The sequence below is a fragment of the Fistularia commersonii genome, chromosome 16 (assembly GCF_037954325.1).
Source record: "Fistularia commersonii isolate RoL2024-O1a breed Wild chromosome 16, RoL_Fcom_v1.0, whole genome shotgun sequence".
NCBI lineage: Eukaryota > Metazoa > Chordata > Actinopteri > Syngnathiformes > Fistulariidae > Fistularia > Fistularia commersonii.
Window position 1 is genome coordinate 17,378,990 of NC_141299.1, and position 22,565 is coordinate 17,401,554.

The following is a 22,565-nucleotide window of genomic DNA, read 5'->3' on the forward strand; positions in this document are numbered from 1 at the left end:
CGGACAAACAAACTGATAGCGGTTCCTTGAATCCTGCAGTTATTTTGCACTCTAATATCAGGTCACCATCATGCAGAGTCAGTGGGAGTGGAAACAGTCGGTTTTCCAAATAAGATCCTTAAAGTCCAACGATAAAAGCCTTTGCGGGCCGATACCAAATGACCCGGGGTTTGCGGACCGCCGCTTTAGAATATACGTAAATAATACAAGGACGGCTGCCACTTTGCAGATTTTTTGTTTATCGCGTCCGGTTCTGGAACACGATAAACGACAGACGACTGTGAATTAAATTCGAATTGTTTATCAACGTAGTCACATAAACGCTCCTCCTCCGCATCCATATAGAGTAAATTCTCACGGTGTGTTTTTGTTTCTATCTAGAAACATTAATCATCGGATCCTCGCGTCGGATCCGATTCATTACCGGAACTCAGCGACGCCTTCATCTGCCTCCGTCCGCTTCCATTGTCTGTCGTAGCTCTGATATTCTACCTCCAAACAATCCTGGCCATTGTTGGTATGCAAATGAAGAGCATCTCCGGCAGGATCCAGCAGGAGCCGGCGTGTTAGCCGGCCACCGCTGACCTACATAAACGCTGTTTTTCTCACCCAAACAAAGAACCGGGCCTCTTCCCGCCACTTATTATCCTAATTAATGTCACCGTCTAATTGACTTGCATTGGGAACGGCTCATTGCGGAGATTAACAATATCCAGACTCTATTAGCGGTGTAATGTTGCATGACTTCGCTCAAGTGCCTTTGCAGTATCCGGAGGCCCCGCGCGCCGCACGCTAATGGGCTTCCCGCTAGCGTCTCGGAAGACGGCGCGGCGGCTAATTGGGCTGCGGGGAGGTTGCGGGTTTAGAAAATGAAGAATAAAGCGATGATTTTTGACAGGTGTCGGAGCACGATATCACAGGAAAGGTAGAAAAAGTCAGACGGCGCTTTTCCCTGGTGTGCACGGATGAAACGAATTTAAAAATGATGACGGAATTGTTAGCGGCGCCGGTTGACAAAGCGGGCGACCTTTAGCTTCCCGTCGATAAACGAGAGTGCGTTCATCTACACGGGCGAAAGAAGGTTCAGCCGAAGAATCCTTACAGGTGAAACCGGAGCGCCGGATGACGACCGAGTGTGTTTTGGTGTTTTGCAGGGAGCAGCCCATCTTCAGCGCCCGAGCTCATGTCTTCCAGATCGACCCGGCGACCAAACGCAACTGGCTCCCGGCCAGCAAACACGCCGTCACCGTGTCCTTCTTCTACGACGCCGGCCGGAGCGTCTACCGCATCATCAGCGTGGGAGGAACTAAAGTAAGAACTTGGATTTCACACAGCTAGAAATGGGATTTTTGTTTTGGTCGCGTCGACGGCGGCGGTGAATCAGCTGAGAGTCCCGCCTCTAAACGGGTCTCCCGTGAGCACCTCAGCAACAACTACAAAGCGTGGAGCTTCGCGCACGTCGGCAAGACTTCTTTTTGTTTTGTTTTGTTTTTTTTTTTTTGGGTGCAGATAAGAGAAACGCTTTGGCAACAAAATCCGCATTATCGGACGGTTCACCCGAGGGAGCCGCCGAACACGACGCCGTTCAACACAACAAGCCGGAGCCCGTTTTCATCTTGCGGGGTTTGTTTTGTGTTCCGTCGTGACGGTTTCGTTACTGCTCGGATTCCTTTCTGTGTGGAGTCTCCGTCGTCTCCTCGTGTTCGCGTCGGTCGTGTGCAGTGACGTGCGTTTTTTTTTTCATTCTGAAAAAAAGAAAACAGTGATAACATAAGATAAATATTAACATTTTTCCACAGATCTGATTTATAAATTCATTTTCTGTGGATTCCAGTCTTGTTTTAAATGTTCCCAAGACCAAATCACACATCTTTTAAGCCAAGGCGCCTCAGCGGTCCTTCACAAACTGGTTATTTCTCGGGTTATAAAAGATTTATCAAATTATTATCGACACCACGACTTTCTACAAGCTGTGATACAATTATTTGCGGTGATCGGAAAATAAAAGTCAAAATAAAAGTCGTGAGGTGAGGCAGGCAATTCTGTGCCTCACCTGAAGGGGGCGTTTGTGAGTTTGCTGGTGACTGCTGTCCCTCTCAAAGCAATGTAGAAAGGAGAAAATAAATAAGATAAATAAAAGAAAACAAGGAGTTTTAACAAAATAACAGAGCTTTTTGTGCTTGTCGGGCGTCATACAGAAATAAAGGAAAGACCGCAAATTGTTTTCAGTTTTATACAAAAATGAGACGATGGGGAATAAGAAACTCTTTTGAGTTCTTACAATTGTAAATGTTGATCCAAAGGAAGTCATTAGCCGTGAGCCACCGCACGCCTCTGGTTGTGTGTCTGTGTGCGATGTATGAATGACGCAGTGAGTGGTTGCGCGTCTTGCAAATGAGATTGTCGACAGCTGGACTTCAACCTCTTCACTCGATTACGTTCCACCGCTCATCCGTCGTAGAAACCTAGTTTCTGCCGATCAACTCTTGCATTTACACAACAAACCGTCCCAACCTAGACCCGGCCCACACCGCGGCAATTCTATTGGAAAACGACGTCTCCATGAGCGGCCTTGTGATGGATCGGCCACGCCGTTCGCCCAATCGCAGCCGGGACACAGATAATAAAAGATTGTTTGCGTTTACAATTTCCAAACAAACCTCTGAAAGAAAAGCTCAGCCCAACGCACTCGCACCAGCGCGTAATGAGCTGCCGCACAATGAGTTTTTAGACCTTTTGAAAATAATATGAAGATCAGCATATTTCCCGATTTAAGTACGACCAAAAGAAAAAAAAAAACAATTCAAATGAATTATTCATGCTTCTTTTTGTTGGTGTGTGCGATTATGAATGTGTCTTTGAAAATGACCTATTTGGGAAGCGGCTCGTGACGTAACTTGAACCGTTTCTGGAAGGTCTCTTTTACCGGTGGAGCCGAGCCCTGCAGACGCTGCAGGCGTGGATTTATGTTGGGAAAAAAAAAAACGGGTCGGGGGAGGAAATAAATAAATCCGAATAAACATTAAAATAAGTCTGAAGATTGAAAATGCCCTCGGAAGATGGAGTATCGGCTGAGTGTTCGGTATGTTGGAACATTGAAGCGGTGAAACGAAAGCGTCGCCGTCCTCAGCGTCCACTCAGCTGAAGGACAACCTCTGCATGACCTTGAAGTCCTCAGACGTCTGGTGTTCATTATTGTTATTAAAAACACGCTTGTCTTTGTGCATTGAGAAAGACTGAATGTCCTGCTTTCGGAGAAATAAGAAGCCGACGACCCGTTTAGGTATCTCGAGTGTTTGTCCGCTCAACAGCGAGAGGAGAAAGATGTTGGTTGCAGCAACATCTGACCTTCCAGAAAGCTCCTTGCATGCTGACTTTGGATTTTTTGGTCATTCTAAGGCAGGAGATAAAAAACCATCTTGTAAAGAAAGGAAAGGAGCTTCGCCAGACGATAAAAGCAAATGCAGACGGGTCTCCTTCAAAGACTTCTCACGAATCGTCCCTTTTTTTGTCTGCTGTTTGCAGGCCATCATCAACAGCACCATCACCCCCAACATGACCTTCACCAAAACCTCCCAGAAGTTCGGCCAGTGGGCCGACAGCCGGGCCAACACCGTCTACGGCCTGGGCTTCTCCACGGAGCAGCAGCTGCAGCAGGTAAACGGCGGAGCTGCTCAAAAACATTGCAAGACGTCGGAGAAGTGGTTGACGCTGAAACAGAGGCTACGGGTTGAGAGAGAAGTGGAATATTACAAATCTACATTAACGTTAGCTGCAAACTGAGGAGACGTCCATCTGCTCCGTTTTCGTATTCTGCTGAAAATCAGATGTAAGACAGGCAGGTGGTGAAGCCAAGCACAGTAGAACCTCGGCCTACAAATTAAATTTGTTCTCTGACTTTTTTCCCTTTGAAATCAGTGCAAATCCCATCGATCCCTTCCATCCAGCCCTGCAAAATTATTGACTGTACTTTTTTGAAACTTTTTTTTTATGGGTTTATCTGTAAAGATAAACCCAGTCATCTGTAAAGATATCCGTATCTGTAAAGAAAAAAAACCCATTAAAGATAACCTTTCTCGTATACGAGACCCTCACTAATGCTAATGCTAATGCTAACGCTATCTTCAGCAAGCTGTTTTTCATTCGTCCAAACTGACAATAACTTTTTTACTTCTTCTAAGAGTTGAGAGCTTTGCTTCGTTAGCGTCGTCTCCCCTTTAGAAACATCATCCATCTTTAGCACGTCTTTGTCCTTCAGGGTGCCACAGATGTCGTAGTGCTCGGAAAGATCTGTAACATGAACACGTCTCTCACCTTTAGCTAGTATTTCCCTCTTCAGATCCAGTGTCATTCTTAACTTCTTAACACCACTATCACTAGCAGTGTTAGCTTTTTTGGGAGGCATTATGAGGGCTAGCTTACAGGAAAAAGCGCTCTAACAGAATGTAGCAGTGCGATGACTGCCGCTACGCTAAAACACCACAACTTAGAAACCCTGCGAGTTTGTTTGTGTGTTGGTGCACCGAGGCTTGTTTGCGCGTCGATCAAAATTTCATCGAAAACTCGGTTTGCGACCCCATTCGTTTTTCCCCTTTGAAATCGCTGCAAATCCCATCGATCCGTTCTCCAGCCCACCCAAAATATTGACTGCACTCTTTTGAAACTTTTTTCACGGGTTTATTTGTGGTAAATATACAGAGAGGAAATAAAGATGACCTTAATTATTACTGTGTTTTTGGTGTTCTTTCTCTTCTTGCTAGCGCTTGTACTTCGCTAAAGCGTTTCCTTCACTAAATCAACATGCAAAAGCCTTCTCGCATGAGACCCTCGCTAACGCTAATGCTAACGCTATGTCCAGAAAGCTGTTTTTCATTCATCCAAACTATAACTGACTGTAATTTTTAACTTCTTCACATCATGACCTCTAGCACTTTTAGCTTTTTTGGGAGCCATAATGAGGGCTAGCTTAAAAAAACAGCGAACAATATATACGACGTAGAGTAGCACGCACGACTGCTGCTACGCTACAACGCCACAACGCAGAAACACCGCAATTTTGTTCATTTGTTCGCGCGTTGGTGCACCGAGGCTTGTCTGCAGGTTGGAATTTGATCAAAACTTTTCGCGGGTCGATTTGTCGGTGATCAGGGGCGTTTTTAAGCCGAGGCTCTGCTTCTCAAGGGCACGCAAATCCTCCCGTCACGCTCACTTTTTGGAAATGACGGACGTCTGTTTGTTGCCTCCAGTTTGCAGAGCAGTTCAAGGAGGTCAAGGAGGCGGCTCGTCTGGCCAGAGAGAAATCCCAGGAGAGATACGAACTGGCCAACCCGGCTCTCAACATCGCAGCCCCGCAGGTGAGGCACTTCATTAAAACTCATCTTACTAACACTCCGACTTTAAAAGAGGAACGAAACATTTTAATGTCACAATCAAAGCAAAAAAAAAAAAAAAATGAATTGAAAAATGATTTTTCTCCCAGTACCCTTTTTCCCGCATTTTTCACTTTTTTCCTTTTTTTCTTTCTACATATTTATCTATTTATTCTTTTAGTTTTTATTAATTTTTTTAAATATATTTAAAAAAAAAATGTTTTTGTTCTCCTACCTCCAACCCAGCGATGCTGATATCATTGTATTGTTGTGTTGTGTCCTGCTTTTTAAGGTTATTTTTGATTCCACTGAACCTGAGAGCTGCTAGCGTTTAAATGTCGTTGCACTCAGTGTCATAACAATAAAATCCTTGAATGCATTTTAACCCATTATGGAGCAGAAAGCAGCCGCTTTGATCGGATTAGATTAGATTCAACTTTATTGTCATTACACGTGTTCAGGCACGGGGGTTTAGAAAAAAAACAGCGGATAACGGATCAATGAATGAATGAATCAAAAAGACCTTATTGATCCCGAGTGGTCTCAGATGCTCCATACAGAAAGATATCAAATAAATAAAAGGAAGATATGAGCAGGAATAAACAAATATAGATAATAAAGATAATGGAATAAGGATGAAACAGTGTAAGCAGTGTCAGATTTAAGATACGTAAGATACCTGCCTATTTTTGTTTGTTTACTTTATTCATTGTTATTGTCACTCAATTTATATTATTGTTTAGTTGTGGTTGTTTATTTTTCACCTTTACTGTTCCATTATGTTGTCCATTATTATCCCTGATATTGTTGTTGTTGCTGCTGTCTATTTATTCCTGGATGTCTGGCTATCTTCTGTCTCTCTATATTCATATTAAGTTTTCCTTTTTTTAATTTTTTGACGTAACTTTTACGCCGCTGCGACAAAGGAATTTCCCCTACGGGGATCAATAAGTTCATGTATCTTATTCATCGGCCGTCTAACAGCCGCTGATCGGGGGGGGAGCTTTTCCAGTACAAACTGTGGATGCTACTGGTATGTATTTAATTAAAAGTTAAAAAAAAAAAATGTTTGTGTAAAAATTTCATGTTACAACATCCACTCTGCGGCTCAGAGACAAATGTTGCCTATATATGTAAACATAGATTTATTGAATAACGTAAACTTTACTGATCTCCATAGGGGGAATTGTTTTGTCACAGCAGTTATAGTGTCAATAAATATGAATATAAATATAAATAGAGAGAAAATGAGAAAATCCACATCCACAAATAAATAGACAGTAGAGAGAACAACAACAACAACAACAACAACAAGAAATAAGAATGGACAACAGAATGGGGAGAACAAAAAAACATAAATAGTGACAATAGCAATGACAAGAATAAAATAAATAAACAAAATAGACAGGATGCGAGTGGGCCGAGACCAACAGGATTAAAACCCTTTATTTTTAGTGGGTGCGGTTTATATTCCGGTGCGCTCACTAGTCTGGAAATTAAAAAAATATCAAAAAATGTGGTTGACCATCGACGGGAAGCTTGGACTTAAATCAGATGTGGCAGCGTCAGCGGAGCAGTTACTTCTGGATTCAGCGTTTTGCTCAACAGCACAACAAGAGGTCAGGAGGAACGTGAAATCGAGCTTGAAAAAGGAAAAAGAAACGTGTACATTGAAAAAAATCTGCAAACTAGAAGCGCTCCAAAAATGAAGATCTTTTACATACAGTACAAAAAAACGTACTGTTGCTTTACATTCGGAGCAAACACAGGCTCTTCCTCAGATGCTTCCAGTGTCTTCCTGGATCTCCGGTGCACCCGGAGCACTTTTGTGTTTGGATTTTTTTTCCAAACCTCTATATAATCACGGGAATCGAACCATCATGTCTTGTTCCAAGACGACCTCCCCAACCCTACGCTTCAGTCTGCGAGTTAGCCGTTGGATCCCGGGTTCCTCGTCCTCGGGAACGACGCTGAACCTCAAGCTGTTCCCGGTGGCCCAGTTAGCACCTTACAAGCCAGTGCATGTGTGAATGGGATGTAGACTCGAGGTCCTTTCAGATTGCCCAGTGGTCTATGTATGCTTCTCTAAAACCAATGGAAATTTTATTTATGACTACGCTATCGGGCGTCACGGTGGCGCCGTGGTGAGAGCTTCAGCCTCACAGCAAGAAGGACCCTGGTTCCTTTCCCTCAAGGGAACCTTTTTGGGTGGAGTTTGCATGTTCTCTGGTTTCCTCCCACAAAAACTGGGAAGATTGCCCCGAATATGGTCCAAGCAGGGTGGAGTGGGTGGAGAAAAATGTCGGGGGTGGACCAACACCGGCGCTGCTGAATGCTCTAGAAAAAGTGACAATGAGGTGGCAGAGATGAAGATGCTGAGGTTCTCTTTGGGACTGACCAGGATGGAGAGGATCAGGAATGAGTCCATTAGAAGGGACGGCGTGTTTTGGAGAGAAGGTCAGAGAAGCCAGACTGAGACGGTTGGGTCGTGGACAGTGAATACATTGGTAGATGGATGCTGGAATTGGAGGTCTAGAAGAAGAAGAAGAAGAAGAAGAAGAAGAAGAAACTCCAAATGAGCGAGTGAATAGTTCTCTACTTGAAGGAACCTGATAGTCCCTGTAGCCTGAAGGTCAACACGTCTTAGACCAGTTCAATCCAGATGAACTCCTTGTCTTCATCCGGTTGAAGAGGCGTTGGACGATGCTCCGCCCGGTTGCGCCGTTATTTCCCCATGGGTTTCCGCCGTAAAAAAAGATTTCATGCATGACAAATGGAGATGGAGGGTTAAAAAGAGACGCTGGAGATGAAGGTGCGTTAAGGGACAGAAAGAAGGATGAGGGACTCGGGAATGGAAAAGGCAAGGGTGGAAATGGAAGGAGGGCAGATGAATCATCTATAATGTAAGAGGATCTCATCTTAGCTGAAGGTACAATAGCTCGCCGTCAGTCCACCGCTATCCGCGATTTCCGACTTATCTTTTCGATTCAACTCATAGGAGGCAGCGATTTTTGGCAGCCCTGAGCTGTTGTGGAGGAGCCTTTGGCCTTCTGGACACCGAGGGTGTCCCTGACTTCCTGCCATGGTCTCATGAAGCCCCCAAAAAGCCAGGGGTGTGTGTTAGCTTATAAATGTTAAAATCGACTCCCTTCGAGTTTCTCCGCTCAATCCGCAAATGTTGACGTCCGTTTAGGAGGAAAAAAAACAAAGTTGGCGTAGCTCGAGAGGGAATTTGTTCATCTCACGCCGGATCCGTCCATCAGCTGATTTCTTTTCCCAATATCAGTGCTTAGAGATCAATCGTTAGCGGCAAACTTGCTCATCTGCAAACTCTCCTCGTTTTTAAAATGAATTATATCCAGGCGCTCCTCACTTAACCACGACTCAGAGTTACGACGCGCTTTACGATAATATTAAAATACTCGCGTAACGCACTGGCAGCGGAGTCCCATCTAATTGGCCTATATTCATGCAAATATAAACGTTCAAAGAAAAAGAAAAGGTTAAAAAACACAGCAAATGGCCGATATGTATGCAAATACGGTACGATAGAAACAGTGTTTCGCTTAATGTCGAACCCCTTGGAACATAACTGTCGCCTGCAATCAGTCAGAACGTCGGGATGGTTGTAAAACGCCGACGCTCGCTTTTCGACATGTTGTCAAACAAAGTGTGTGCGGCAGCCAACGACTAAACCAGGGGTCGGCAACCTTTAACACCCAAAGAGCCATTTGGACCCGGTTTCCTCGGAAAAGAAAACACCGGGAGCCGCGATTACTTTTTGACGTCTAAAATAAAGGTACCACTGTATATATCGCTTTTTATTACCTTTACACTTTGTATAAACAAGTGTGTCGTGTGTCGCTTCTGAAGTCCACAAAGTATTACGGAGAAAATTAAATTTTATTTATGTGATGAACTCATTTTGAGCTTTGGGCTTTCAGAGCGTGTAGCGGAGCCTTGACCTGAATTTTAAAAATAAATCGGAAAAAAATCACCGTGTCATTAAACAATAAATAATAAATATTTGCAAAATATCTTAATAAATATTTATTTTACCTGGTTTCTGGGACTTGTGCTCCTGAACTTCTGCGCACAGCATCTGCAAATCGGGACTTTACCGGCTTCCGCGAGTGTGACGTTATTTTGAGCGGCGAAAAATAATAAATATTTAACATTTCAAGATCACAATAATCTTCCAACTTAGAACTAAAAGTAAAAAAAAAAAAAAGGAATTAACACAAATGAAATACCCTTCAATTAAATATTTAGAATTTATCTTCCCAAGCCGCTCGGAGCCGTAGTGTAAAGATGGAAGAGCAGCAGGTCGCCGACCGCCGAACTAAGCGATTGGACGGTCGTAGAGGAAACCCGGCTGTTCTATCATCGACCTTTTTATCGTGTTCGACCGGTCGGTCGCCGTCAGAACTCTTGCAGAAGTGTTTGTACGCGCTCAGCTTTGCAGACCTCATAGCCCGGCTGCCATATTCAGATGGCGTCACGGCATCTGCAGGCGGTAAGCTGCAGCTTTCGGGCTTATCTGAGGTTCTCAGAGGGAAGATGGAGGAAGAGATGTGGCGGCTCAGAGAGATAAGCTGGAAAAATGATAAGCAGAACAATAAAAATGAGCAGCGTAGAACCACTGAGAGATGACAAACCGGTGGTGAGAGGTTTACGTCCCACAAATGTGAAAGTGCTCCTCAGGAAGGGAGCAGAAGTCAACGTGGATTGTAGAAACTCACGAACCGATTAGCAGGCTAGCGGCTAGCGCAGCCTTTCTGTGTGGAGTCTCCATGTTCTCCGCAAGACCTTCTCCGCTTTCCTCCCTCAGAGCTCTGGATTTAGATTCTCCTTTACTTCTAGTTGTGCGTTTTTCACCCTCGCTGTTCCTCGATGTCGCCCATGTTGTTGTTGGCGTCTGCTGTCTATTAATTCGTCGTTTTTTTTTTTTTGTTTTTTTTTTGCCTTGCTCTTGTCTGTCTTCTGCCTTTTATATTAAATTTCATATTTATTTCCTTTTTTTTTGACATTATAACCGTTATGCTGCTGTGACAAAGGGATTTCCCCTATGAGGATCAATTAAGTTGATCATATCTTAAATACAAGCGGGCTCACCGGAGGCCTGGAACTGTCCGTGTGTGTGAATGAGTGTGTAGGAAAATACAGTAAACCCTTGTTTTTCACAGGGGTTACGTTCCAACAAGAACCCGTGATAGGCGAAATCCGTGAAGTCGAAACCTTTATTTTTTTTTTACAATTATCATACAATATAATACTCTATTATACATCGCTGCTGTCGTCCTTATGTTTTTTCCCTCCTTCTTTATGGAACGAACGGAAGATTCATTAATCCCGTAATGCCGACCTACAGCCGCATAGCTTTTAGCTTCCCTTAGCATGTCCAGAAGTTTCACTTTATCTGCCATAGATAGCATCTTCCGCTGCCTTTTGGGCCCATTTGTCGCTCCAGAGGGTTTTGTCAACATGATGGGTTTTAGAGAAACTGGAAATCGCAAGAGAATTTGCACGTACGTCATGTAAATTTGTCAAGCTGTTTTACGTACGTGTACATGTTAAACCGCAACGTTATTGACGCACAGGTAGAGAAGAAGCGGAGTGACTTTTTAGCCAATCAGAATGCAGAACACAATGCACGACGCAAATCCGTGAAGTAGCGAAACCGTGAAAAGTAAACCGTGTTATAGCGAGGGATCACTGTAATATATGAATGATGTGAATGATAGAGTGAATGTTTATATATAATTATATGAATGAGAGGATGAATGGTTGCATGTATCTGTGTGATATACAGGACTGTCTCAGAAAAGTAGAATATTGTGATAAAGTTCTTTATCTTCTGTAATGCAATTACAAAAAAAAAACTTTTTCATGATATTCTAATATTTTGAGATAGGATTTTTGAGTTTTCTTAAGCTGTAAGCCACAATCAGCAATATCAAAATAATAAAAGGCTTGCAATATTTCAGTTGATTTGTAATGAATCCAGAATGTATGACATTTTTGTTTTTGTAATTGCATTACAGAAGATAAAGAACTTTATCACAATATTCAAATTTTCTGAGACAGTCCTGTATGAATGAGAGGGTGAATGGTTTTATCTCTGCATGACGGCCAGGTTTGGAAACCACAGCCGCTTTATTTCAGGAAAGACTTTTCAATCAAATCTAGCGGAAAGTTACTGGACGTGCAGGACAATGTGCAGGGAAGGAAAAAGGCAATAACGGTGTAGAATCGACACCCTCTCCGTCCTCCAGGCGTCACACGCAGAATCCGGTCAGCGCGGGAAGGAGACCTGACCCGGACATCAATATTTAAATTTGTGTTTGCATTACAACCACCTTAAAGCAGAAAGCACAGGTTGGCGAAGGCGCGCACCCTGGAGGCATGAACACATGAATAAGTGAAGCGGGTCTGCAGTTTCCATGAAACTCCAGGATGTAGAAACAGGAGCTTTGAAAAGCTCGACGGACGGACGGACGGACGGATAAATAAGTAAACAGTGACGACGGTGCGCGGAGAAGGAGAGACGCCATGATGGAAGTTCACAGGGAAGATGTTTGATATTAACAGTGTGTGAAATCCCACTGATTGCAAAGCACGAGGTCTCGAGAGAACACACACACACACACACACACACACACGCATGCTAAGTCTGAGGTTTCATTGTGTGTCTTCCAAACTGAATGTCAGAACACTTGTGATTGTTTTTGATGACAAATGTCCTGCAGGTAGATTCTGGCCGCCGTCGCCTCAGAGCTGCACTCTCCTGGATTAGCTGTCGTTCAAACAGCGACGGCGAGCGCGAGACTTCTTTCTCTGCGTGTTCGCTGGCAGTCGTGACCTTAGTGCCGGTTAACTTCCTGTTTTGCATGAAAAACATGCAAAAAAAAAAAAAAAAAAGAATAACTTATTTTTCTCCCTTTTCTTTCTTATGCATTCCCTGCTGCTTCGTGGGACTTTTATTGCTCTCAGCTGTCCCAGGTGTGTATACACACACACACACACACACACACACACACACACTAGAAGCTTACCGTTTTCCTTCCTTTTTTTTTTTTTTTATGGTTTCTTCTTTTTCCAACTTTGCCGCTCTTTGCCACGTGTCTTTGCGTTTTGCACGGACCGTCGCGCTCAATAATTAATCCAGAGTCTGATCAAATCTTACTTCAGAGCGAGCGAAGCTGCGGCGTGCGCACGCACACACACACACACACACGCACACACATATACACACAGGGCTAGTGTTTTTGTGGAAAAAGATGCCTTTGGTGTTAAAAAGAATATATCAAAGTCTATGTAAAGTCCAGTTGGTATAATTTATGCATACTGCTAGAAAAAACTAAAGGGAACATTTAAACAACACAATCACACTTGTGTGAAATTAAATTGTCCAACACGGATCGATTTGGACTCGTTTTAAAGACGTTACTTCCGAGTTGGATCAACCTGGAGTGTGTTTTTACACTTTCATTTGACGTCCACACCTCCACGGGTTCATATATTTCATTTCCATTCATCATTTTGGTGTGATTTTGTCATCAGCACATTCAACTATGTAAACAACGAAGTATTTCATCAGAATATTTCATTCATTATAACCTAGGAAGTGTTATTTTATTGTTCCCTTTATTTTTGACCCGAGTGATAACCTCTCTGGCGTCCTTCAAAATTCTCGTTCCTTTGCGCGAGCTAATTGGCTAACCTCCCGCGGGCCGAGCGTGGCGGCGTCCCCTCCTCGTTCCGCTCAGCCTCCGAGCCAACAACGTACGGGATAGTGGCTGGAAATTTGTTATCCCGTTTATGACTTAAACATGATCCGGCGTATGAATAATTCAGGGGTGCGAAGGGCTGATCCGCCGGCACGGCGGCCGAACAGGAGCCGTCTCTGCTTTGATTTCCGAGGCTCTCGGGATCTTTCCTCCGGACGCCGCGCTCGTCCACGCCAGCCGACTAGGCTTTACATTTCCACACACCCACTCCACGGGAGGGAGGGGGGTGGGGGTTCCACGGCTGTAGATAATAATCCACCAACCTCAGGGGGTGTGTGCTCAGGCCCGGACAAATTAATAATACAAGGGATTCCTACAGTAAGTGCATGGTTGTAATGCTTCAGTGAGGCAGTTGTTGACAGGTTTAGGTTGCCACAGAGACAGAAATAGAAATAAAGCGACGATGGGGGGGGTTGAGGGGCAAAAATGTGTCCAAGCGTATTCATCTGCATGCTTTGAATAGTTGTTAGCCCACAGCCTCACAGGGAAAACTCCATGAGGAGAGGCCAGCGCCGGCGTCTCTGCTGCGGAGAGGGAGGTTTTTCAAGGCGAGCGAGCTGCACGCCACTTTTCCAGGCTGCGTTCCAGCCGTCGGCGGGTTGTTGTGACCCAATCAAGTGCTTTTTTGCCCCAATCGAGGGAAAATGAGTAGATCTTCTCGCACTATTCTGTTAGGTTACCGTGCAAGGTCTCCAAAGGGTCCTTGGCAAATGAAAGCGAATTTTAGCCATTAGCGAAATGAAACTAATGGCACTTGTGTGACGTCTGCGTGTACGTGCTGATCCGTCCGATAAAGAGTTACAAGCCTTCATTGGCGCTGACGTCATACGCTATCGGGCTAAAAGTATCGGCTCACCCATCCAAATAACCAGAATCAGGTGTTCCAGTCACTTCCACGGCCACCACAGGAGAAAACCAAGCACCTCGGCATGCAGACTGTGTTTACAAACATTTGAAAGAACGGGTGGCTCTCAGGAGCTCGGTGGATTCCAGCCTGGAACTGTGATAGGATGTGGGACAAATCCAGTCGCTCCAAATATCCCACGGTCGACTGTCGGCTGGATTGGAAGAAAATGGAAGCGTTTGGGAACGCCAGCAACTCGGCCTGCAAGTGGTAGGACACGTAAACTCGGGGGACGCTGAGGCGCACAGTGCCGACTTTCTGCAGAGTCAATGTCTACAGACCTCCAAACTTCACGTGGCCTTCAGATGAGCTGAAGAAGAGTGCGCAGAGAGCTTCGTAGAACGGGTTTCCACGGCCGAGCGGCCGTAACCGAGCCACACATCACCGAGTGCAACGCAAAGCGTGGGATGCGGCGTGTAAAGCACGCCGACACCGGACTCTAGAGCGGTGGAGACGCCTTCTCTGGAGGGAAGAATCGCACTTCTCCATCTGGCGATCTGATAGACCAGTCTGGGTTCGGCGGTCGGCAGGAGAACGCTACTTGTCTGAATGCAGTGTGCCAGGTGGGAAGCTCGGTGGAGGGGGATTATGGTGTTTTTCAGGTTCCAGTGAGTTGGAAGGAACTCTGAAAGCTTCAGCAGACTGAGACATTTTAGACCATTCCATGCTCCCAACTTTGTGGGAAGAGTTTGGAGCTGGACCTTTCCTTTTCCAACACGACCGTGCACCAGTGCACAAAGCAAGCTCTATGAAGACATGGAGGACAGAGTCTGCTGTGGATGAACCTGACTGAGTCCTGACCCAAACTCCACAGAACACCTTTGGGATGAATGAGAGCAGACACTGAGAGCCAGGCCTTCTGGTCCAACATCAGCCTGTGACCTCTGGACGATCAAAAACTGCCATCAACACACTCCTGAACCTCGTGGACAGCCTTCCCAGAAGAGCTGAAGCTGCTCCAGCCGCAAAGGGTGGACTCACGTCATATTGAACCCTATGGATCAGGAATGAGATGTCGCTTAAGTTCATATGTGAGTCAAAGCAGGTGAGCCAATACTTTTGGCCATATAGCGTAAGTTGCACAAAGGTGCAGATTCTAAAATTGAATTCCATCTCCGTGTTTGTACGGCCTCCGCTGATGATCTTCTCGTCGTCTGTCACCATGCAACTTGTGAATGTAGTCAACTACCACGACAAGTCAATTTCCCACGGGGATCAATAAAGTACCCGACTTCTCCTCCTTTCCTTCAAGCAGGAGTTGTCGGAGGAGCGTCACTCGCCGCCTCTTCTGACCGTCAACGGTCCTGGGGAGGAGAAGCTGTTCCGCAGTAAGAGCGCCGACGTGGAGTTGACAGCAGAGAAGGAGAAAGTCAAGAAGATGCTGTCCGAAGGGTAATGACCGACAGTTTTGAATTATCCACAAAAAGAGATGACGCTTATCAATAATAGAGATACTTTTCATTCACAAGTAGTTTAGTCAGTTTATTTTGGTCCCCTAGTACATGACAATATATACCTGCAAGACATTTAAATAGAATTTCTGTATTTTCCGGACTCCAAAGCGCACTGGGATATAAGTTGCACCCACTAAATTTCAAAAGAAAAAATATTTTGCATATATTAGCCGCAGGAGATTACAAGCCACGGATATCCACGCTGTGAAATTAGAAATTTACACAGAAAGATTTTGTAAATGTTTATAAACATACCTCAATTCAGGGGTGTCAAACGTACGGCCTGCGGGCCGGCAACGGCCCGCCGGGGAGTCCAATCCGGCCCGTGGAATAATTCTACAATTTGAAAAAAAATCATGAACTGCTCTTTTCAAATAAAAATGCAGTTCCTCTAATGTCTGCTAGGGCTGCACTGTCGTGCTCAGTGTTAGCAACACGGCACAACACCGTGTGACTCACAACTCACAGCAGATGGCGGCAATGCAGCTTCCGGGTCTGTAAATCGCATTTTGTCTTATTCTTAGAAATGAATCTGCAAGATGACGTTGTCAAAGAAGAGAAAAGTGGCCATGGAGTGTCGGGTTTGCCAAGAAAAATGAGCCTCTTCTTATTTGTTGGTTGAGGTTAATAACCTGCATCCACACCGAGCATACAGGTTGGTGTGGATGCAGCAAGTTTGGGTGCAACTATGAGACAAAATACAACAAAATGCACAAAAAACTGATAAGAAAGAACTGAGGTGTAGTGTTTTTTGAAACTGCACTTACTTTTCTAAAGGATCTCTGGTTGTTTGTCATTTATTTTTTCAAGGAACAGTTCATTCCATAGATATTTATGAGTTACTTGTCCCAAAACAAAGGAAGAATTTGGAGTTTGTGTTCCTTCTAGGTAATTACGCTATGATTTTCCTGGTCCCCTTGACACCAAGTGACCTAAATGAGTTTGGCACCCCTGACTTAAATGATTTGTTTCCAAACGGTGGCTGGAACACGGCAATAAAACGGCTGATTTACAAAACAAAAATCATTGACGGCTCAAGTCTTGGTCCTCCTGTGCACTGAAACCACTGACGTCTTCTTCGGTGTCGGAGTTGAAGAAGAACCTCCGAAAATCTGTCGCACAACTTTTCAGTCTCTGTGACTTTCATTGGCAGACCTCAGAAAAAGGATGCTCTTCTCACGCCGACAGTTTTTGTGAATGATTTTATCACCGCTGGTTCATCCAAGCCAGCGGCGCTTTAAGTGCACGATTCACTCCGATATCAAGCGGCTGCAACTTAGTTGCTGTATTTTGCGTTGAGTACGCCAAAAACTAGCGTCATCTTCTTCTTTGCATCCAGCTCTTGCGTCCGTCTTGTTTTTGCACTTCCCGCTAAATCGATTAGCCGTTCAAAGCGCGGGGAAATCAAGTAGCGGCTTGTCGTCCGTTAGATATCGGAAAGGAGAAACGGTATAAAACCAGCTTGATGGAAAAGTCGCGGGTTTTCCAGTCAAACAGTGCGAACAGACGTCAAAAAACTGATTAGCATTAACAGGAAGCAGGTATTTATGGAAAATCCATTAGCCGCTATTAAATCGGCCCTTTGTGTAATAACAGTCGAATGCAAATCAGCCGAAAGCCGTCCTCGGCTATTTGCGGCCTCTCAACGCCAGCGTTCGATCCTGAAACCGGAACAATTTTGGACCGAAGCGCCACGTCGTTGAAGAACTGAAAGCGGGAAGCGAAAAGTAGAACTCGAACTCTCGCCGGATGAAATACCGGATCTCCTTCAGAGCCCCGTTCAAAAGTGAAGCGGGTGCTTTTTGTGTCGTAGCGCCCGTTTAAAAAAGCTCCACGTCACCAATTTCGGATGATCGAGAAAAGCGTTCAGCTTGTAAGAGCAGCGTTTCGTTTCCAGACCAAAATATTTTGAGTTTTGAAGCCTTAAAGGCCATTCAGTCCAATAAAGTGAGGATAAAAAAAGCCAAAAAAGAAAAAAAAAAGTAACAGGATACAGTGGCGCGAGTGGAAATATTCAGGTGTGTGTGTGTTTAAATCCGACACGCGTCGCAGCTCGTAATTATCGTTTTTCATCGTCACCATTAAGAGCCGGTTCAAGCTTCCATCTGGGATCAGAGAGCGGAAAAACACTCGTCCTCAGCAGTGTTGCTGCTTTTTATGCCAATGATTTTATTATATAATGCTCGCCGGCCCGTGTCTGCTCCGCTGTTGCTATGGCGCGTACATTTATGGTTGCCGCGGTATCGCTTCGGTTGTCATGGGTTGAATCTCTGCGGTTTCCCGGGTGAATCCTGACCTTTTAGCAGCACAAGAAGCTGCTTCTCCAGCGTGATCTGCGAGGTCTTTTAATTCTGGCGCGTCAGTTATTGAGCGCCTGAAGTGCAATGCGAATGCAAAAGAAGCTGAGGAGATGTGTCAAGATCCTGGTATAAGCTGTCAAACGGTAGGAGCTTCTGGGTGGAGCTTCTGGAAGTCTTGCGTTTTGATGGACGCGCCTTTCAGACGCTGATTTTACCCTGCAGTTCAACATATGATATTTATGTATCGTGTATTTAAGGCTTGTTCTTCAGCTCGCAAAGTTAGGGCTTCGTTGTCTTGCTCAACAACAGGAACCCTCTGATGCAGCTTTTCATAATAATGACCGAGTATTTAATTCAAATGTATTTTACTTTAGTTCATTTATTTTTAAAATGTAATTTCAAATTTGAAGGTTATGACAATCAATTATGACGGCTCATGATATATCTATTGTATTTATTGAGTGCAGCTGAGTTACAATTCTCACCTCGTAATTCTAGACAGTAATTTATTTTTATTTGTATTTAATAAAGGAAAAAAAAAATCCCTTGTTCACAATTTGATGCCGCTGCCCCCCCAATTCCCCCTTTGGGGACAAATAAAGGTTTTTTCTGATTTGTGATCTTATAACATCTAAATAAACACGGCTGATGAAACCAATGAAAAAGATAAATAACACAAGGATTGAATCGAACTGAACGGCCTCAGAATTTCACCGTCATTTCGTGGCTCCGATGTGACGAGGCTAAATAATCGCCGGCGTGAAGCTCGCGAGCACAAAACAAAAATCCAAGAAAAAAAGCAGCGGCTTACGGTCCGAAAAAACGAAAGTAACATAATACCGCGTTAAAACAGTCATGTTTATATGCGTAGAGTGGTTTCCTTCCATTATTGTGTCGTCAGCCGTGCAACTTCATTGTTTCTCTCAAGCGGTCGATTTCACCGAAGGGTGTTTTTAAAGCCGTCTGCCTGAGAAGCAACCTGGTGGAACGTTTAGCTGCAGAACAACAAGACGCATCTCCCGGGGATCTGACCTGCGCCAAAGGCAAATAAGTGGTGCACCTCCACCCACCAGAGGGTTAGAAATCCAGCTATGGATTTAAAAATGAGCGCTCGCGGATGCGCGAGGCAGCGAGGTCCGCGAGGTCATCTGAAAGTCCGCTTCGTGACGCCCTCAGGTCCATGTGCGAGATCAACCTGGAGGCCGAGCTCTTCACCCTGCAGGACAGCAACGCCAAGCTGGTGGCGGCGCTCCAGGAAGCCAACAGCAGCGTGGAGCAGTGGAAGAGGCAGCTGGCCGAATACCAGGAGGAGACCGATCATCTCCGAGACCAGGTAATCCTCCGCAAAGGAAAGGCGGCGACGCTCGGTGACGGATGGCGGCGCTTTTGAGACTTTATCCTGCCTTAATTTGACCGGTGATGGCGAGGGATGTGAAGAACATGTCGTCTGCATTGAAATCTCCATCAAGCCACAACCGTAAGAGTTGAAAATTGCTTTCTTCTTCTCCTTTGGGAGAAGAAGTAAGAGGTCCACCTTCTCCATCTAACTCCATTCTCTGGATCCTCCTCTCTCACAACAACTACCTTCATATCCTCTCTCACCTCCTTGGTCTTCCTCTAGACCTCCAATTTCACCATCCCTCCTCTGTCCATGACCCAACCATCTCAGTCTGACCTTCTCTCCAAAACATCTAACTGATGGACTCATTCCTGATCCTCTCCATCCTGGTCGCTCCCAAAGAGAACCTCAGCATCTTCATCTCTGCCACCTCCCATCTTCTGGTTATTATCACTGTTTGTAGATCATCTCACCAGCATCTCCGCCAGCTTTCCTTTCCTTCTGGCTGATGTTCTTCTATCTCTTGGTACCCCTGACACTTTCCTCCACCCGTTCCAACCTGCTCCCGATATGTTTAGCAATCAAAGTTTGCCTGTGCCTCTGGAAGTGCTTTTGTTTCTTACAAATTGGATTAAACTTTTGGTTTCCTTGACCAAATTTAAAAATGCTTGCTACATCTGTAATGTCCTCTGCATCCCGATGCACATATTCTTATTTTGGAGTTTGGATAGTGAATGGCAGCGGTTGGCTGCTCTTTTTTTATCCACAGTAATGAGATAGTCGGGACTCTTGGCAATTGTATTGTTGTTCTGCCTTTTTCGATGTTGTTTTTCACATTGTCGAGTCGCACCGACTTTCAAAGGAGAGCAGAAAACCGCTATTGCTTTTCTACGTCTTTATGCGGACGACGCCGTGATCTCCGCACGCATTTCTTCCCCCGAAACTATTTTCAATGCAGAAAAAGAATCTTGCGAAGAAGCTTTTACGGGATTTTGCTTTTGAAAGTCGTGTTTCTGACGGCTAAGATCTGTTGACGCCGTTTTCCCGCTTCCCCGAGCTTCATCGCTAATGGTAAAGTATCAACACAGCACTGCGAGTGCACGGGACGGTACTCAGATTACTGCCTAATCTGAGACTACCCTAACCGGATTCAGATTCCTCACTTTGCATTTGTTTCTCTCAATCCTCTTATGAAAATATACATTTTTTCCTATTTCATTTTACGTGTGTGCGTGTGTTTTAACCGTATCTTTTTTACAAATGTGTTTTGTATTTCTCGCTGCCTAACCTTGGCCATGAGCCGTGACTCCCTTGAAAAAGAGCTTCATAATCTCAAAGGGATTTTTTTTTTTTTTTACATTTATTTATAATTCATGTATTTAACAAAAAACATTCACACACACACACACACTTATGCTTGTAAAAAAGAAAAACAAATTCAGTTATTACATCTTGTGGAGCTTAGGACCCTGGCTTACTAAGCTCACCAATCAAAAGGTATTATTTTTATTTTTGCATTTATTGCTTTGAGAGGGATAAACCTGGAGTAATTGTGGAAAGTGACACCAGGTGCAAACACTTTGGGAACAGCAGGATGTGTTTTCAAAGTTTGAATTAAGACAGGAAGTCTTACTAACGCGACCGAGACCAAGGAACTTCTTGGGATGGACTCGTATGCTTTCTTTCTTTCTTTCTTTCTTTCCTCCATTGCAATGTTTGTCCAAAAAAATAACCTTTTTGTCTTTGTCCTCCACTTACCTCCCGTTGCCCGGGTGGAATTAAGGACAAGAAACACTAAATTGACATTTTTTTTTTTTTAAGTATTGCTGTTTTTACCTCCTTGCGTAGCTCTGAGCCGGATTCCTTCGCCCGCCTCATCGCAAACAAATCCCATTTATCTCCGACAAGTTGAGGCCCAGCGGAAAACAACCCGGCTTGTTCTTGTGAGATTTCCCTGTAGAAAATCTCTCAAGAACAAGCCGCTAAACTACACTGACATTACATTATATATTTAGATATCTGCACTCTGCATCGAGGACGCGCGCACTAGCCCTGGTCTTCTCGGAAGTAGATAAACACTGAATATTTGAAATAGCTAATTGGTAGGTTGTGCATGACTGGAAACAAACAACCCTCTGGTAGCGCGGCGCGGAATAGCGGTTAGCCGACTGTGACTTCCATCATTTATTGGTAGATAGTCAGGGAATACCATCAAAGATGGAGCCGTCGACCGAATCGCGGGAGTCTGCGCTCACGAGATGCGGCGCGGCGGACAGGAAAGGCAAACGGCGCCTCCCGCGGGGTCGTCTGAAGAGCTACGAGACGGGCCGTTGATCTTTTATTCATTCCCATCGCGTGAAAGTCAATTTCAAACGATTCTTGTTAACTAGAGATGCGCGTTCCGTCGGCCCCTCCTTCCGTGGGACGTCGGCGTCGCCGCTTGTTAATCACCGGGCCGACAATCCCGCCGTTTCAGCTTTAATGCAAGGGAGGGACGCTTTGGCGTCGATCGAGGGGAACCAGCTACTCGGTCGCCTCGAAACGATCGTCCCGTCCCCCTTGTCCGGGGGAAAGTTGGACCCCTCGGACCCGTCGGACCCCCTCCCTTAAATAAAAACCAACAAACAGTGGCGTTGGAGCGCGGCAGCAAAGTCAACCAGGTGGCTGGAAGTGGAGCAGGCCTCCGGGGTTTGGCAGCGGGATGTTGCAGGGGGGCGTCGAGCCCCAGTTATGGGAAGATCATAAACGGCCAAAGGAGAGGGAAGAGAGAAGCTGACGGGCTTATTGCATTTTATTTTAGATGTTTCACGGGGTATCGTCTGTTAAATACGCATATAAATGGCTCAACGTTACCTTCGGGGGGAGCTTAGGTGTCCCGGCAGGTCCTTCCCGACCCTGAAGCTGCTTCCCTCGGCAGCCGCATTCTACTTTTTTGACGTTCCCGAACTCAGAATGTAACGGAATTCTCGCTTATAAGCTTTTTTGACAGCTTGGAATTCTGGAGGTTCATCTCTGCAGGGTGGTGTTGTTTTCAGAGGCCTGCTGGAAAATGCGTGCTTTTTTTTTTTTTTTTTTTTTTTTTTAATTTCGGCTCCAGGTTATGGTGGCTTGGAAGAGACGATTCAGGGATTCAAGACGTGTCGTCACAGAATGCAACGCTCTCGGGATCAGCGGAACCGAAAACAGACACGATGCAATAATTCAACGATAGCAGGGTTAGAGATATGGCAGAAAGTATATAAGACAAAAAATATTAAAATATTAAAAAATATTATCGGCAACCTTTACCACTAAAAGAGCCGTTTGGAGCCGCACAACTCTTTTCAAATTTCAAATGAATTATCGCGGTATATAACTTTTTTTTTTTTTTTTTTGCCTTGATGCTATGTATAAACAAAATAAGTGTTTT

At 44.8% G+C, this 22,565-nt stretch overlaps 1 protein-coding gene across 1 annotated transcript in view; it reads left to right on the forward strand.

The window, feature by feature from the left end:
- Positions 1-22,565, forward strand: part of LOC147226127 (homer protein homolog 3-like) — a 51,367-nt gene that overhangs the window by 14,252 nt on the left and 14,550 nt on the right. The window contains exons 3-8 of the mRNA XM_086162395.1: positions 1,155-1,311; positions 3,526-3,657; positions 5,247-5,354; positions 14,666-14,671; positions 15,316-15,455; positions 18,994-19,150. Coding sequence (XP_086018521.1) covers positions 1,155-1,311; positions 3,526-3,657; positions 5,247-5,354; positions 14,666-14,671; positions 15,316-15,455; positions 18,994-19,150 — 700 coding nt within the window. The remainder of the gene's footprint in view (positions 1-1,154; positions 1,312-3,525; positions 3,658-5,246; positions 5,355-14,665; positions 14,672-15,315; positions 15,456-18,993; positions 19,151-22,565) is intronic.